This window comes from Larus michahellis, chromosome 1 (genome assembly GCF_964199755.1).
Source record: "Larus michahellis chromosome 1, bLarMic1.1, whole genome shotgun sequence".
Classification (NCBI taxonomy): Eukaryota; Metazoa; Chordata; class Aves; order Charadriiformes; family Laridae; genus Larus; species Larus michahellis.
Window position 1 is genome coordinate 65770506 of NC_133896.1, and position 17701 is coordinate 65788206.

Sequence of the window (17701 nt, forward strand, 5' to 3'; positions counted from 1 at the left end):
TGTGGTCTGTGCATCTGTGATGCTCTGTGAGATATCAGATGCTGGTCCACGAAAACAGCGAAAAAAAATAAAATTAATGCATGAAGACAGTCAGGACCCACAGTCCCAAATTCAAAGATCATGTATTTTACCATTTTACTGACAATTTTGCAATACAGAAAATGGTGTTTACCATTATCTGTTGAGCACAGTCCTTTTTTAAATCATTACTTCCTCTGACCACTAAACTGCATTTACCACATACAGTCAGGCTTCTTCACACAAAGGTCATCAGTCCTGATTCTGCTTGGCCTGGCACTCTTGTAAATTGTACATGGGAAGTACAATTACAATTAGAAAAGTCTTGTAAATTTTATGTTAGAAGACTGCCATCTTTGGGCCTAGATCCTCACATTGCTAAACTGGGGAGTTAGACTATACAGAAAATGCAAAATCTAGTTCTTTAAAGAGATGCAAGTGTCCATCAGAAAGAAAACCATGTTTATTCTGTTGTAGCATGAAGAGGAAAGAATACCAGAGACACTGCCAGTGTTTAGGAAACAGATTCCTGTCTATGGGGTAGAAAACGAGCATGTGGTCTTCTATTACCAACAGAATGCAAATAAATTGCTGAATGATCAGTACCATTTATTTTATACATTTTAAAGTCTTTGCTTCTTCCCCCTTCCCCACCTTTTCCTCCCAGGAGCCAGGTCTTTTGTTTATTTACTGCAACACTCCTTAGGAAAATGTCTTGTTTAGACTGTCTGCAGTTTTACACTTGTCCTCTGAGTGGGTGTTACTTGTATGGCACTACTCAAAGGCGGCTGTCATATTGCTGGCACTGAGAGAGAGATATATCGTCCTATAGGGTATTGTTCAGCTTTCCAGAATAAACATTTACTTGAGCAGAAATCACTTTATGGGTTTTAGCTTTTATATTTTCTACTTATGGTTTTGTATAGTAAATTTCAAAACAAAGAATGAAAAAATTTAGCACCAGACAAGAGTGAGCACGTTTAAAGGCTAAAGGTTCTGCTCAGGCGCAGAAGAAAAGTAATTATTAGCTTGTCTGTCAGGAGAAGAAAGATGTCACAACCTTTGAAATGGCATTCCGGTTTGCATTTCCTTTCTACGCCTTGTTCGAAGCAGATACTATATTTTGGCAGGAAACGAAGAGCATAAGCTTCCTGCAAAGATAAATTTCATGACTCAATTTATATAAACTAAACCTTCTGTGAGTTTAACATTACCCTTTTAGAAAAACCTGACTGAATGCTCCAGGGTGAGCAGAAGACGGATGCTGCGTAGGCTCCTGCACGCTGCCAATCACTCCCTCGCTGGTCCTCGCACATCTGACTCCTCTGTCCCGTTGGGATTGTGTCTTCTGTGGGGACTACCCACGCAACCGCCAGCATAAGCACCACCCAGGCACAGGGGTGCAGCCTCTGTGGATGCCAGCGGGATGGCACCCACCGACACCACAGCAGGACTCTCCCCACTGCATCTGGAACTAGTTTGGGCCGCTGCGGGCAGAATGTCAGCTCCTGCCACAGGTGACGCAGGAGGAGACATTTTGCTTTCCAGGCTTCAAGAAGGTGCCCAAACTAGATTGCATCTGCAGTGCTGGGAGGGTCCCCTGCTCTGCTAATCACTCAGCACCACATGCACCCAAGGAAAAAATGTTTACCTGGTGTGGCCACGGTTAACCTTTTTTCCTTGCTGAGACGGTGCCCATGGATGAATTCACTCATGGAAGGGGGGCCCCTCAGAAGATATGATTCTGTGGAGGCGGGATGAGGGGGGGCTCTTAATAATTTCTGGAGGTAGGTCCCTGAAGTCCTGGGATGGCTCTGATCACAAAGGGAAGGTGAGAATAGTCTTGCAGGAGATCCAAGAAAAATACACATGGAAACAAAAGAGTTTTACTTTAATTACCTTTCAAAGCCTCATGAATGACAACATCATGTTAATTTGCTTAACAGGTAAAAACCAACTAGTGTTGCCACCCCACATCATTTCCACAGCAGGGCAACTTGCCTGCATTGGAAATCCTGGTTCATATTAGGGGAGGAGGAGAGGAGGTTGAGTTATATCTCAGCATCCTGGAGTCGACATGTGCAAGGCTCCCTGAACGTTCTCTTGGTTTTGCATTGTGACTAGAGCATACAAGAAAAGGGAATGATTATCTAGGACTTCTCTAACAGAGAGTCCTTTTCATCTTCTGAACCGTGGAGATGCCCACACCTACAGAGCTTTGGCAGGGCAGTCACAAGACAAGATGAGAACTCACTGCTTGAACAGCAAAATATTTGCATTAGGTTATGAATGGCAGCCATCCCCCTTCAAAAGGTTGCTTGCTCCCATGCAGAAAAATTGATCTGAGTGAACACATCCATATTCTTTTCGCACTGATGAAGAACAAGCGAGCACCAGAGCTTAACAAAGAGATGCAATTTCTTTTGTGTTAAGCACTGAAATGCTCATGGAGTACAATCCTTTTTTTTCTGTATTTCAGATGCTCGTTACGGAAAACCTTAAGGAAAACTTAAGGAAAACTTGTTAAAGAAAATACATTCACACTAATATTAAAGACATACAAGATGCACTGAGACACCGACAGAATATAGTTCAAAACACTGCATTAAGGAGGAGGAAATAACATAGTGAGTAGGTGGATCAGAACCACATGTTGCCAGACTTTGAATTTCATATTCATATCCTCCCCGCCTCCTTCTCCCCAGTCAAAGTATGGAAAGAAAAAAAAAAAAAAAAAGAATTACAATGTTTACAATTCAGTGAACGACTTTAATGAAAGTCTGGCCACTGCACTGTACTGTAAAGATCACTGCATGCATACCTTTTCCTCTGAGTGCCACTGCTGACCAGTAAGTTTGGTTGCTGTGGGCCCTGACTATGCAGGAGGAAAGTGTCTATGCTTGGCACGGTGGCTGATGCCTCCTCACTTACTTTAGGGCTGCCGATCTTGCTCTTTCCAAGCTTGCCTTTGCTGCGTCGGGACTGCTCATGGTCGAACTCTAAATCCTCCAGTCGCTGCGTGAGGGCAAGTTTTTGCTGGATAGCCATGCGCAACAGAGAGTTTAGGGTCTTCTTCTCATCCTCCGCAGCTGCTAGCTGCCTCTGCATCTCATCCAGCTGCGTGACGTACTCATCACACCTGGGAAAACAAACAAGGGAGAAATCTGGGGAATCAGTCCAAGAACCAACCCTATCGGTGATCAAATTCCCGGGACACAGTTACAGGGAAAGATTGAGATCCAAGCTTTTGCCAAACCTAATTCTGGAAGCAGACAGCCTGAATTTTTCCGTTCCCACTTTGAATAAATTTGGACTTGGATCTGAATGGCAACACTTCCCGTTCAGCAGGAGAACCTGTATCTAGAATATGAGAGTAGTCTATGACAACATGATACAGAACTTCTAATGCAGATAACTAGAAACTGGAGGGAAGGTTTGGGATTATCTGCAGGTTAGACCACAAATAACAATTTTGGGGGCTGGTTCAGCTAGTAATTCACCAGCGATAAGAATGTCTACTAACTAGATAATAATATTTTTCATAGACAGTAATATCTACTTGAGCAAAATATTACAAAAAATGATGAAAAAAAGACTGCAAGCACTTTGAACACTTGACCCACCAGACTTTGTGAAATGAGAAGTGCTCAGTTGTTTGCCATTGTATTGTCATTTTAACCCCTGACAGCAACTAGGAGAGCAGCTACTGGAAAGAAAACTAACTCTATCCCAGATGAAATTAGGGCATATTCTTAGCTGATTAAAGAGGTAGTATTCCGGAAACCCCACACCTGGAAGTTATTTCACATCTACTGTTGAGTCCTTGGAGGTGTGCCCAGGTATCCATTGCTACAGTCACCTACTCCTTTTTAACCCTCAGCCTCTTTTATGCACGTGAAAAACTGTATCTTTTTCATTTGCTTTAGATCTCTGAGACCAATTTTGAAATAAAACCACCTTTCTCATTATTTTGTTATCATTTAAGGTTGAATTCAATTTAGTCTCACTTTAAATGATGCCTAAATTTAACAGGAGGAGCAAGACATTTCAGGATGATCTTAATCACTTTTTGAAGTGAAATAGCTTCAGTTTATTAAAAATAGACCATCTAATCAGTAAGGACCAAGAGTGAATGTATACCAGTAAATGTATACCAGAAGTGAAATGATTCACAGGTAGCAGTACTGTCTGACCATCGGACATTTGTGGCAACATCCAAGAATTTTTCACGTTAAATGATGCAGCTTTCATCAAATCTCCCCCCCACGAGATCTGTATAAAACTAAATAACTTTGGCGTGTAATTATAATGGTGTAATGGATGAGGATTTAACTTTATCAGTATCAGACATAGAAAACAAACACAGAAAATAATTTTAGTTTTCCTGCTCAAAATGTGTGATATGTGAGAAAACTTTTGAATTATTACAAACTGAGGGATGAAACTGATTTCTCTGTAACTTTCATCTTCTCCTTGAGAAACAGAAATAAAGTGTACTTGAAAATTCCTAGGGGTTTTTTTTTCATACACAAACACTCACATATATATATTGCACTCTCCTTTTGAATAATTCAGGCACTGGAAGCAAAATTACTAAGTCAGCCATAGTTTCATCTACAGTTTCAGTATTATCTTTCTTCTACAGGACCTTAATAAGCATGACCATCTTTATTCAAGCCTTGAGGAAAAGAGATAGTCCTGAAACATTGGTTGGCTTAAGGCCAACTTGCACCCCATTTCTGCTCCAAGCCATGAGATGTCTATTGATGCTTTAGCCAGTGTCTTTGACAGAGACATTAGAATGAAATCAGCATTTGGGAGATTGAATTCAATTACTTCGAAATAGGAATTACTATGATGTCTGTGTTATCAGCGTTTTAAAGACTCATTCTTGTAACCAGATGGATCCTGTATCCATCTCTCTTATTCTCTCCTGCTTTCCTCTTTGTCTAGAAGACATCTTTTTTTTCCAAATATGTTTTCTGCTGAAAATTGTTTAAAGTTAACACCAGCAGCAATGCCTGTAGCACAGTGCCACTAGAGGAATGAACTGCCTTGCTTTAGTATGCCAATAAGCCAATTTTGGTTTTGGAACAAGACTGGGCTTCCTCCGGCCTCAGGCGTCTGCTCTGTAAAACAGTGTGACTGAGCAGTTAAGAAATATAAGCTCCATGAAGGTGGATATTACTAAAGCAGACTTAGACAAACCTGCTTTTTGTTACCTACTATGAACTAAACCAAGCTGGCCCTAGTAACTTGGATAGACTAGATTCTGTTAGCTGGCCTCATACTTGAGACAAAACCAATCTCGTTAATACAACATTTTCCAGCTGTTCTGATTATATTCCCTTCCTAGAAGTCCCCCCATAACAGCAACCCTGCATTCTTGGCAGTTCACTGCAGTGTTTGGGTGGCTTGAGTCATCTGACCTCCAGCACAACTCGAAGTTTCCTATTATTTTTCACAGACATGTGGTCCATTGTCTCTGTGTTTTGTTGCTCAAGCACGTTTGGGGTTTTTTTTGAGAAACAGTGTTCAGAAAGGTTAAACCTAAATCAGTCAAGTAAAGGCCATAATTAAATTCAGAAACTGCTGAATTAGCAGCTTCAAATCTCCTTGAAGTCTGCAGCAGTTAAGGTTATTCCACGTAGTGGGATGTAGGTACTGCCTGCAGCCATGGCATTTCCCTTCACTGAAATATTCCCTGCTACATCCAAGTGTGGGATAAAAAGAGAAGTGTTTCCAATTAAAAAAGCATCACACACATCCATATTGCCTTTTGCCCACATGTTTTATAAATGTGCGTGAAGTCTCACAACATATTGAGGAAGAAAAAGGTTAAGAGCTCCTAAGATAAATGACTTCTGGCACGACACAGACGATTGTGGACCAAGCAAGGCTCCAGGATGCACCAGGGCTCTGAACAGGTCTGTCAGAAGCACTCAAATAGCAGTGAACAACAGAAGTTAGGTTATGTCCTCCTGAGTCAGAGCTCTTTCCCAGTTTCCCCCTTGCCCCAGAATGGTCGTATGCTGCAAGTGACTTAAATAAACAGCACTGTTATCTTGCTGTCTGCTGGTCTACTTATTGCCAGAGCAAAAGTCAACATTTCACTTATTTTTCATTTCCCTTGTCTCAGAAAGGAAGCAGACAGACACATAAGCCCACTTATTTTGTATGAACTGATCCAAGAAGCTTATATAGGAGTTTAAGAGATTTCTAGTTCCGTGTATCTCCCTCATTTAGGAATGCAAACCAAACACTGAGTCAGGCTTATGTGTAATTTAGGTAACGTAAATCACAGCAGAGCTTGAGCTAAAACCCAGGGACACCGACAGTGACAGATCTAGCTATATAAGCATAATTCTTTTCTGCTCATAAATGTTTTCTCTTCTAGGATAGCTAGGATCTGTCTGAACTTCCTAGTCCATCTCTTTTTTCTTTAAATATTAATCATAAGAAAATGTCTTGATGGATGGAGAATAAAACCAGTGCACGCAGTGTCAGGACTGTGGCAATATCATGAGTAATATTTCTTGCTCTCTCCTTTTGAGTATCTCTATTTAGGCTGGGAATACAAGCATGTGTAGGGACTCTGTAAAATCAGCTTTTCGAATTCCTTTATGATTCTGCTCTAAAAGTAGTTCCTTCTCTCCTTCACACTAGACTTCCCTTCCTCTCCCAGAGCAACACCTACTCTAGATAGGAAAATGAATGGTTTAAAGAATATATTTTTTGTTTTCCCTCTAGATGAGGGCTGGCCACCAGTCTCACTGCTTCACACTCCCACAGCCCCCACGCTGGGTCAGCGACTCGGGGTTGGAGTGAGGGGAAACGACAGGAGGGGCAGGAAAGGCTCTCACCATTTTTCCTGGTCTGGGACTACCAGAAGCAGCCCAGGACAAAATAAGCAGGCTAAAGGCAGGAGCTGCAAATCTGATGGGCAGCACATGGCCTTGGCATCAAACAGGAACTTCAACTCTGCTCTGCCAACCCCATGCATCCCACAAAAAAGAAGGTTTTATACTCTGCTGCTTTCTTTTTCTAAGAAAGAGAGGTGTTTGGGGAAAAGGGAGTTTGAACTGTATTGAGGACACATTCTTGACAGGTCTGAAGTAAATTCAGAAAGGGATCAAGGCTAATGAAGAGGGAAGGAGGAAGCTGTACAGATCAGAGCCACAAGAGATTTTGGATTGGGAAACAAAACAGTCCCAGAAGAAAAAAGAGCAAATGTAAAGGTACAATCAGGTCAGAAGGACTTTTGAGGGCAAGAGAAGAACTCCAGCAGCAGAAGGACGCACAAGTGTCAGGGAAAATCACAGACAAAGAAGGGCTCCTGCTTTCTGCGTAGGGGAGCTTTGGAGAAAAGTGTCCTCTCTGCTGTTCAGACCAGAAACAGGTACGCTGTGCTCTCCTAATAATGTGGTATGACCTTTATCCAGTGCGTCCGAGGAAGAAACTACACAGTTCAGCACCAGAATGAACATCCCTTTGGGGACCAAATGAACAGAAAAAGGATGGTGTATGAAAGAGAAAGGATATTGCTGTATCAAACAGTATATGAAATAATTTTCAGCTCTAGAATATAACTCCAGTATCAAAAGGATGTTCTCTCTACAGTTCAAATTCAGGATTAAATACCATGTGATGCAAGATAACCATGGAAACCACTGTTTTATTCAACAAAAGACAAAATAATTGCTTTTTTATGTCGAAGGTTGCTATTGAATGGAATGTTACTGCATGGAGAATCTTACAGTTTTGTATTTTCAAACAGATTTCTTTTCTCGAACAGACATCTATAGTATATCACTTTGCTGTCATTTAAACAAATAGCATTCCAAATGGAGGATTCAGAATGAGTCAATGATTTGAACATTTAGGAAGATTGATTTAATTATAAAGGCCATTAGATTCCAGGCTAAGGAAGGAAAAGGAATATTTTACAACAGAAAAATCTATAGGAGCACACTGATATGCAAGACCTTGCAGTGAATGATTCTTTATAACTCTGTTCAGAAAATACTGGGCAGAACTTACAACCTCAAGGGCAGGGATACGTTCCACAGGCCACGCAGTGAGTGTTTAATCACTACTGCATGGAGTTTTCCAGCAGCAGTAGATACTTTAGGTGGGGTTTATCTCTACTAACATTAGACATTTACAAAGTGGAAATCCGTAATTTGGCTAGTCACCCAGATTCCCTCTATAGTTCATAGAAGAGAAACAGAAGCTTCATTGCATCCTACACGCAACACATCTATAAATGGCATCTACGTGAATGGCACCCTTTAAGCCTAATTGTCACAGAAAAGATGCTGCTGTCTCCCACCAGCTTTAGGATATGCCTTAAACCCAACAGAATTGGAGTGCACACTCAGGATGCCCAAATAGGGTAAAGAGCATCCAGTACACCCGTAACCTAACAGGCCCTTAAAGTAACAACTTCTAAATCTTTGCAAACTTCTTTTACCTCATAGGTTGATTTATGCTCCATGCAAGACCCTTGTTTGCTTTATGCTCCTGATGTCACTCCTCTCCTCTGGAGTTAGTAGCCTTCCAGGCAGCCTTATAGAGTTAGTACATTTGTGTATCTCCTAGAGTAATGAGCTTGCAAATAAAGATTCACACATGGATTTCTGAAACACACACACACAACTTTGCTTTCTTGAAGAAAATCTTTAGATGCCAATGAAATCAATGGAGCTACCTTTGTTCACACCACCTGCTGAGTTGGTTCTTCATTTCCATTATGGCACTACACGTACTCTTCTGACGATGAACCTATGATGAATTTGTACACAGCACCAATGTCATGGCATGTAAACGTCCCTTCTCCTTCCTTCCCACCTCTCCCAGCTGCTGCTGCCACTGTCACTGAGCAAAAAAGGACCTTAGAAGGCTGGAAGAGGTGAGACGGCACCTATATACCGCAGGGAGCACTGGAGAGATGTTGGCATGAAGCATGAAGTCGTCTTATCACTTATGGACTAAAGCACAAGCAAGAAATCTACATTGTGTTTGACCATAAGGGGAAAAAAAAAAGCCTTAATATAACAGAATAATTTCCTGAGGATACTAATTTCCTTGCTTATTTGGGAGTTAAGAATTTATTGATGAAAAGCATTGGATTTTTTTTAAAAAAGATTATTTTTAGGTAACCTTTTAAAAAGCAGCTAAAACCAAAAGCTCTTCTGAAGAAGGTGTGGGAGAAGGAAAGATAAGAGATGATTAATTACTGTCCTGCCAGGAGGAACTATGTTACAGAAGATGAGTGAAACTTTTATCCTCTGAAGGAGAAGATAATAAATTGAATATCACAGCAGGATAAAATAAGAATTCATGCTGGAGTGGGAAATTGCAGTGGCCTCACAATTACTAGCGCTGGATTACAGCATACGCTGGTTGATGAAATAGATTTTACTAGTGTTGAGTAATAAATCTTACGATAATGAAAACATGGGATTCTGAAGATCATCATTAACCATACGATAGCTTTACATGACAGAATCACTGCATAATTCTGAATAAGAAAATCAGCCACATAAATCTACTATTTGATTTCCACTTTAAAAAGCCCTATAAATGCAAATATACTGGAGGGTGATATTGGCATTTATAACACTTTACTCAAGGTTGTATTGACATTGTTATTCTCTGGCTTTATTTTCCAAGACACGCATCTCAGTAGCACTTGAAAGCTTGCAGGTTTTGCACAGTGTGCACTCTAAGATTCATTCACCTTCATCCAGCAAACCCCTGACCTTGCAGAAAATAATTTCTGCCTCTCCTCCTAAGCACCCAACATACACGGCTAAGTCTGGGCTCGCTTAGCACACACATATTACCTTTACAGTGCTGAGGCAGGTGGTGAAACCGTTTCCCTTACCTGGTTGCAAACATTGCTCTCAAGGATGAGAAGGTTGCTGCATCTTCCTTCAAAGCCTTTAATTCATTCCGTAGTTTGGTCATGGTTTCAGTCACCATTGCTTTTTCATTTTCATATTTATTCTTCAAATTGGCTAGTGCCACTTCAGCTGTCTGAAAACACAAACAAGGATATATGGTTATGAGACACATACCTGATAACAGCTAAGGTGCCACGTTTGATTTTACTTTTGATTTCCTTCTTCATTCACACGGTAAAAGAAGTTAGACCTGAGCTTCATTGCACTTGTACTCCATGAAACCAGGAAAAGCAGTTGAAAGGACAAAGCCGATGTCAATGCACTGGGAACAACGCAACACCTTAAATGTCCCTTCAAACCTGTGCAGCTGTACGTTGAGGACTCAGGCAAGTAAGTTACACCAGTTTAAGGAGCTGCTACCATGTCGTTTGAGCTGCAGTAACAACCAGATGTGTCCCCCGACCACGCTGCAAATGGGACGCAGGGCACGTGAGACTCAGCCTCTGTAGCCGAGGTGGGAATTAACGTGTTTCACCTCATGCTTCTTGCCAGCTGAGGCTTTCCTTGGGCGAGGTGACTGCCAGGACCTGACAGCTTGCTTTCATGTCTCAGCACGGGCAGTACCTACTGTTGGGTAAACCAGCATTATTTTGGCAGTTTTAACCACTACAGAAAAAGAACAAAAGAAAAAGCGTAAATTACAATTTTCACTTAACAGGAAAGCAAGGCTTTGTAGTCATCCTATTCCTTCATTTTTTTCTGCTTCCTCCTTTCTTTTTTCAGTTTCATCCATCAAATTTCTTTAATTTACTGCCCTACTGCTTTTAATAGTTAAATTTGTCTTATTTTTGCAAGAGTTGAACCTTCTGCTTTACCTAAGGAAGTTTAGTATCATTTGAAGTTTTCAAAATACATAGTTTTATAGAGGCTTTGTACCTACTACTGCTATGAGACATTTAAAATTGCTATTGAACAAGATGAAGAAAAAAATGTTTCCTTTTACATTTACTCAGAGGGGGTTATGGTTATTTTTTCACTTAATTTCGTGTGTAATAAGTTGCAGCGCTTCCTGTCGGCAATCAATTTCCCCTGTTGATCCTGTGGGTTCTTGAGCCGTCACCAGGGGAGAGAAGTATAGAAGAACATTAGTTTAAAGCAACCAGCAAGGGGACATAACAAAAGATGCTAGTGGCTCAACAGCTGGAAACCTATTTTAAACTCGGTTTTCTGAAATGCAATACTTTTCCCACTAACAATGCCTCTTAACAAAAGGACATATTAGCATCTCCTACTAAAAACCAACTCTATTCATTCGTGTCTGGGGAAATAGTACAGTTAGCAGCATTAAAGTAATATATTTTTTTCCAATTGTACACTCACCAATAATGTTTTCTCTACTTTCACAATAGTTTACATTGAGAAAAGAGATATTTTAAAAATCACTAGTCACCTGTCGTTTTGAATAGATAGGCTTTTCCATGCCGAATGTGAAATCACCAGCAATACACGTTAAAAAAAAAATCAGCTACTTAGGGATATATTCAAATAAATGCAGCTTTTCTCAACTTGCTGACACATGCTTTGGTATAATGTATGATGCAGACAGCATCCTACACTTGGCAGGATAAAGCAGAAATTGTCAGCTTTCTATCTGTTTTCAGCCATCAGCAAAAACGTACACTCCTAAATTAACATGGAGAAGAAGGATTAACTATGTTTAATAAAACTACCTTTTGAAGGGAAATCTAGGAAACAGTGCATCAGAGGACAAATTCCTATTTAACAGATACGATTAAATCAGATTTATTTAAGAATTTTCAGGTCGCTAATGAGGCAGAAGTGATTTATGAGAGCAGAGGTAGACTCTATAGCTCAAACTGAGCTCTGCTTTGCCCCTAAGGCAGGAACTCACAAGTCTTTGCTTTGTAAGAGAAATACAGCCTCGTGTCGCTTAACCTATCATACCTGATCTTCAAATACAGAATTCATGTAAAGATTTTCCTTTGTTTAGGAATTAAAATGATTTAAAGATATGTGCCACCTAATGCTAGACTTTAAAAAAAATTGTTACTTTTTTTCAGCAGTGAGGTTACACGTTCCATGTAAACCAAATAATCTACACATCACTGAAACCATGCACGATGATCAGACAGATCACTGTGATCCCCGTGTTTTAGTCTGGATGTCAGGATAAGTTAAATGGACAGGTAACACTACTGGATGAAAAATAACTTAGAAACATAATTTAGTTGATGAATAAAGGTAGCAGAGGAAGTACTGTGTCAAATCTTCAAACTTTTTTTTTTTTTCCTCCTATTACAGTTTTCCATAAAACAACATACAGAAAATGAAGCATAAATTGTAAAACCTGTTGGAAGTGCCTGGGGGCTCTCCGCACAACAGATAAGCTTTTGAACACAGCCCTTTGCAGGCCGTCGAAGGTCTCCCTTCTGAAAGTCTCATAAGCGAAGAACAAATGGGCACAAGTGCTCCACGAGAGAAGCAAATAAAACGAACAAAAATGTGTTTTTAATAGGCAAGAGAAACAAGGGGGAAGCAAGCAAGGGTAGCTTCTTTTGGAAACCTGCAGCCAGGTCCAGCAGAGCATCGCTTTAGCGTGAGGCTCAAGAGGTCCTTGTAAGAGCTGGTGGGCGCCCAACTGTGCGGATGGTCAGGTTACCTACAGCTCATCGGTTTGGGACCTGGATGCTGACTGAAGCCGATTGCTGTCGGACTCCTCGGCTCTCAGGATGACATTTCACAATGCAGCCAAGTTAATCTATATTGGCTAGCTGCCACCAAAAGAATAATTACCCTCCCTCTCCCCATCCTTACCCTTTACAGATTGGGTGTTTTTCTCCTGTGCTTGCTGTGAGCCAGTTTGGGGAGCCCAAAGAGGCAGAAAACTCACCTGAAGCACCCTGAAACTAGAATATGTGATGGGCAGAGGGGCTGAGGGGAGAAGGAGAACTCAGACTCCCTCTCTCAGAGGTAGCTATGTGTCGGGTCACCTCAGATGTACTGCCAGACTGCGCCAAGAGTAACACGGACAAAATGAGCTGAAGCCATAGCTTCATGTTACTCTTCCTCCAGCAGCACCTCTAGTCTAAATTATTTCAGCCAACCTCCAAAAATTGTGCCCATTGAACCACATACGTGTGGTTGTGCCTGAACCCAGTTCTGTGGGATAATCCATACTTTAAAGGCCTGATGTGAACGGTGTGCTCAGAGAGTGCTCTGAAAGGACGGATGGGGCAACATCTCCAAGTAGTGGGTGCCAGAAGAAAGCAGACACCCAGGACCTGGCTTTGTTTTTAACAGCTCTTTCTGAAGCATTTGATTTTTTAGCTGTGGTTCACTACAAAATGTGTCAGAGAAACTAGAGAACGTCACATAAAAATGCAACCTCTGAGCAACACACACGGAAATGGGGAGCACAAGAAAAAGATGAGAAACGCAGAAAAATGTCTGAATGCTCTTCAGTGAAGCAGATAATGCAATCAGAAAGGAGAGGGGCTAATGACACTCCTGTCAGGAGACCAGTCGTGCTGAAGAACTGGGCAAAGGAACCACCCAGCCATGCAGCAAGCCACCTGTAGACGCAGGATTAACGGCTCACAGAGCGTGTAGCGTTTGCTGTGCAGAAGAAGTCACCTGGAGCTGACAGTAAGGCCGTGAGGGAGCAGAGAGCTCCAACAGCCAGACTCCTGCAGAGTGTGGAAACACTACGCAGGAAGAGAGAGCAGGGGCATGCAGAGCTCAGCCCCCCCATCCCCAAAATCCAGCCTGAGGTGGGCACACACCTGAGCCCCAGGAACCAAGGCAATGCCAGAATTAACAATGACCATTCCATCCTTCTCCTTATCCTTACTGAAGAGATGTTTGCCCAAGCCCAGCTGCGTAAAGGCTGCCACTTTAATCCTGAAATCTGTGAACACACTTCATTTTCTCTATACAGATTTCACATCCCAAGAAGACTTTGTATCTCATTTACCTTACACTAAGATTGTGATACGCAAACCAAGTCAAAAAATTGTTGCTGAGAGAATATTAAGTCCTACAGTGGTATTTTTTCACACAAGAAAGCCAAACTGCTTTCACACAAGAAAGCCTGTCGTTTTAGAGCAGAAATCGTACACGCTGCTAGATCTTTCCATGCAGCATTCTCTCTATATAACATCAGGGCTTTTGTTTCTAGATTAGGTACCATATATCTGGAGTTATCCAGCTATTTTTATTGAAGGACTTTTATAGCTATCTCAGTTATGGGAGCTGGAGACACCACAGTTACTGCCTACAGAGATGTGAAGGTCTTGCTGACTCAACTCCTTCCCATCGAACCATTTACCTATGAGAACAACCAATCATTTTTCAATCAGAACCTCAGGATATTAAATTCCCCTCATAGGCAGCTTTGCTTTCTGAATCTTACTAGAAATCAAAATAAAAACTATTATTGAACTGGTCCTAAAAGTTATTATACCATTAATTTGATATTACTTCACAAATTTATGCTACTTGTTAATGCTAGTGCTACTTGGGCTTGCTCCACAAAACTGGTGCTGACATAGTAATTACGGCTACGAATAAATGGATACATAAATCAAGACAAAGTAAGCAAGCAAGCAAGCAAGACATATGAGCCTTGCTCTCTTGAGCAATTGATTCAATAATCTGTTTTCCTGGGCTTAGGTCTGCAGCTTCTTATAGCAAATCTTGCCCTTTGTTTTTTTGTATTACAGAGTTTTGTGTAGTCTGTTTGCAGCCTCACCTAATGTTTAATGATTATTTGAAAATATTACCAAAGAAAATATAGCTAGGTTAAAAAGAAATATCATCAGATACTCCCAAATGCATTAAACTAGGCAACATCTTGTCATGTTCAAAGACTAATTTATTGTATGCTGTTAACGATTTAAAACTGGACTGCTGGAGCTCCAGGCCCACTGTGGCAGGAGGAGACAGAAACAGAGATTCCTTTGGGGCTCTGCAGTCAGGTAAGTCACTGTGAAGAGAAGTGAACACAATTCAAGTCTGGAAGTGAAAACTCTGCTTATTTTCTCTTCTGATGAGCCACTTGCCCCTGCGTACCTGGATAATAGAGGACGTCAGTGCACTGTGGCGAAGGGTATTGCCAGGAAAACTCTACAATTCTGGTTTTAATCTGATGTTGCAGTGCTTCTGGTGGTCACTAGATAGCACTCGTGCTTCCCTGGTTAACGGTCTGACTTCACTACTGAAATACAGCCCCAAATACCAGACCCGGGGGCCGGCTGCTGGTCTTCCCCTCTGGATCTGAATGGCCAGATTCTCTAGGAAAGCCAGGTCTTTGCCATTTTTACAATGCATATAGAATCACAGAATGGTTTTGGATGGAAGAGACCTTTAAATGCCATCTAGTCCAACCCCCCTGCCATGAGCAGAGACATCTTCAACTAGATCAGGTTGCTCAGAGCCCCATTCAACCTGACCTTGAATGTTTCCAGGGTTGGGGCATCTACCATCTCTCTGGGCAACCTGGTCCAGTGTTTCACCACCCTCATTGTAAAAAAATTTCTTCGTTATACCTAGTCTAAATCTACCCTCTTTTAGTTCAAAACCATTACCCCTTGTCCTATCGCAACAGGCCCTGCTAAAACGTTTGTCCCCATTTGGTTGTCCTCATCTTGGTTTCCCATATAACCCCAACCAAAAAAAAAAGCTTCACCTAAAGTGTCTCTGTTTGTAGTGCTGAGAAATACAGGGGGGTTGTAACAGCATTGCGACAAAGCACAATGAGCTGTGATGTGACCCCTCTGGAGGCTGAGGAGGCGCCTGGGCATCCAGCCCCCCACCGGCTGCAGGCTTCCCTCTCGCAGGGGCTGCCACGGCTCTTCCCTGCTACCTTGGGCACCAGCAGTGTCTCCCGTACTACATAAGGGATGGAAAGGCATAATTTCATATTAACATCCGCTTCATTAGGGCTTGAGGAAGGTTTTAACAAACCAAAATTCTGGAGCACGTGTGAGAAACTGAACCAGATGTCCTCTGCAGGGTCATCTAAACTGAAACGCACAAGGGAAAAATACCCCCAGCCTATTGCTGCTTAAAAACTTACTATTTTGAAGGGGAAGAACTCAAGGGGATGAATCTTGACTGCTGTTTTTTGAACATGAGATGTGCTTTGGGTCCTGGGAAACACACATTACTTGAGGTTGGAAGTACTGCTAGCGCGTAATAAAACTCCCCCGCCCCTGTAACTTTAAATCTCTCCTTTTATATTATTATGTCTTTTAACTTGAAAGTTTGAGGGTTCTTGATATTAGGGTTGCATGAACAGTATTGCAAGATTCTATACCCAGTTGTACAGTTACCAATAGCTACGCAGCTATCCAATAAATAAAAATTTAATTAACAGTACCTCCTTACTCAGCAAATCTATCTCTCCCATTTCAGTGAGCACCCTGTAGGATGATGCTTTATTTCTGACAGCAATAAAAGAGCAAGACTGAGCCAGATTCTCTGGTAGTATCAAAAAATAAATGATAGCTCTATGCTAATGGAAAAAATCTTTAATTTGGAATCTAAACACGTAGACCTCAATTGCGTCTTAGTTACATTTTAACTACATGGAAAATCCACATATAATTGCTCAGAGCTATTATTGCTTAGCTAGAGATGGTATTTAATTACTTGAATTAATATTTAACGTGTGTTGTATTGGGGGGGGGTGGAAATGCTATAACAGACTCAATGTATATTGAAATATTGCTGCAATTTAAAAATCCCCAGTACTCTAGAAATGCAGTTACAGATCCAACAATCAATTCAACTTGAAACTGTAACTTCAGACCATTTGACTATTGGGAATTTTAACACAGAAAACCCATCGCGGTCACCAGCTAATAGTATCCCATGCTGTTAACCAGGATTCACGCCCCCATGTGGGGATGGCTGCACGGTTTTCAGAGGAGAAAAGTCCCAGGCAATCTGGAACAATGACTCTGCCACTGCAGCAACTTGCATTCAGACTTCATTCTGGACATAAGGAGACGCACCGAAGGAAACAAAACTATTTGCATGCTTAAATTTAACTTTTTGAAGTGTTTGCAGACCTGGGATCTAATAGATACAAAGGGCTTGGGAGGATATACTATGCCAGAAAAAATGAAAAACACACAATTACATGTTCCTCTTTTGGCATTTGATATGAAATGCAGTAATTCTCAGTTTATTTGCACTGGTGAAACATCAAAAATAAAGTGGTATGATGAGTCGATTTTTTTAAGCTGTGAGAATTTTCAAAATAATAATTTGAGATTTTTTATTCTCTTAAAATATAACTTTATAATTAATCCTTCTCAAAATAAAAAATTGCAGTGACTGTTTCAAGTCATCTTTATCATGTAGTGATGTCCTTTTTCTTAAAAAAAAAAAAGAAAACCTTGTTTGTATTTCTTAAAGGATGTAAAATGTCACAATGGCAGGAGAAATTATTTCTGACTAAAAAGAAAAATTATTTAAAAAATTTCCAACCACCTGTATGTAACAAAAATAACTCAGCATTTCACCTATCAAAGAAATGCCCAGCTTCTGTCCATCCCAAAGATGCTGGTCCCGCTCTTACGCCTGTCATTCTCTTCCTGAGGCACGCTTTGGCTTTTGCGGCATTTATTTTTAATCCCCTAAAATCTGCTGGGGGACATTCAAGTTTTGCAGCCTGCGGAGCCAAGAAGAACGTAATGGGTTGCTGGGACCATTTGCTCTGCTAAATCCCACCAGGGGGGCCACGTGCA

The 17701-nt window shown here is 41.2% G+C and overlaps 1 protein-coding gene across 9 annotated transcripts in view; it reads right to left on the bottom strand.

Moving 5' to 3' along the window:
* The window catches only part of BICD1 (BICD cargo adaptor 1), a 184976-nt gene that overhangs the window by 25307 nt on the left and 141968 nt on the right, over positions 1-17701 (bottom strand). For 5 of the 9 annotated variants that reach the window (XM_074583139.1, XM_074583118.1, XM_074583098.1 and 2 more), the window contains exons 6-7: positions 9908-10059; positions 2950-3157 (exon numbers count right to left, since the gene is read on the bottom strand). In XM_074583139.1, the coding sequence (XP_074439240.1) occupies positions 2950-3157; positions 9908-10059 (360 nt within the window). Of the gene's footprint in view, positions 1-1669; positions 1861-2839; positions 3158-9907; positions 10060-17701 lie in introns of all 9 variants that reach the window. The other 4 variants (XM_074583085.1, XM_074583076.1, XM_074583107.1 and 1 more) reach the window with 2 other exon arrangements.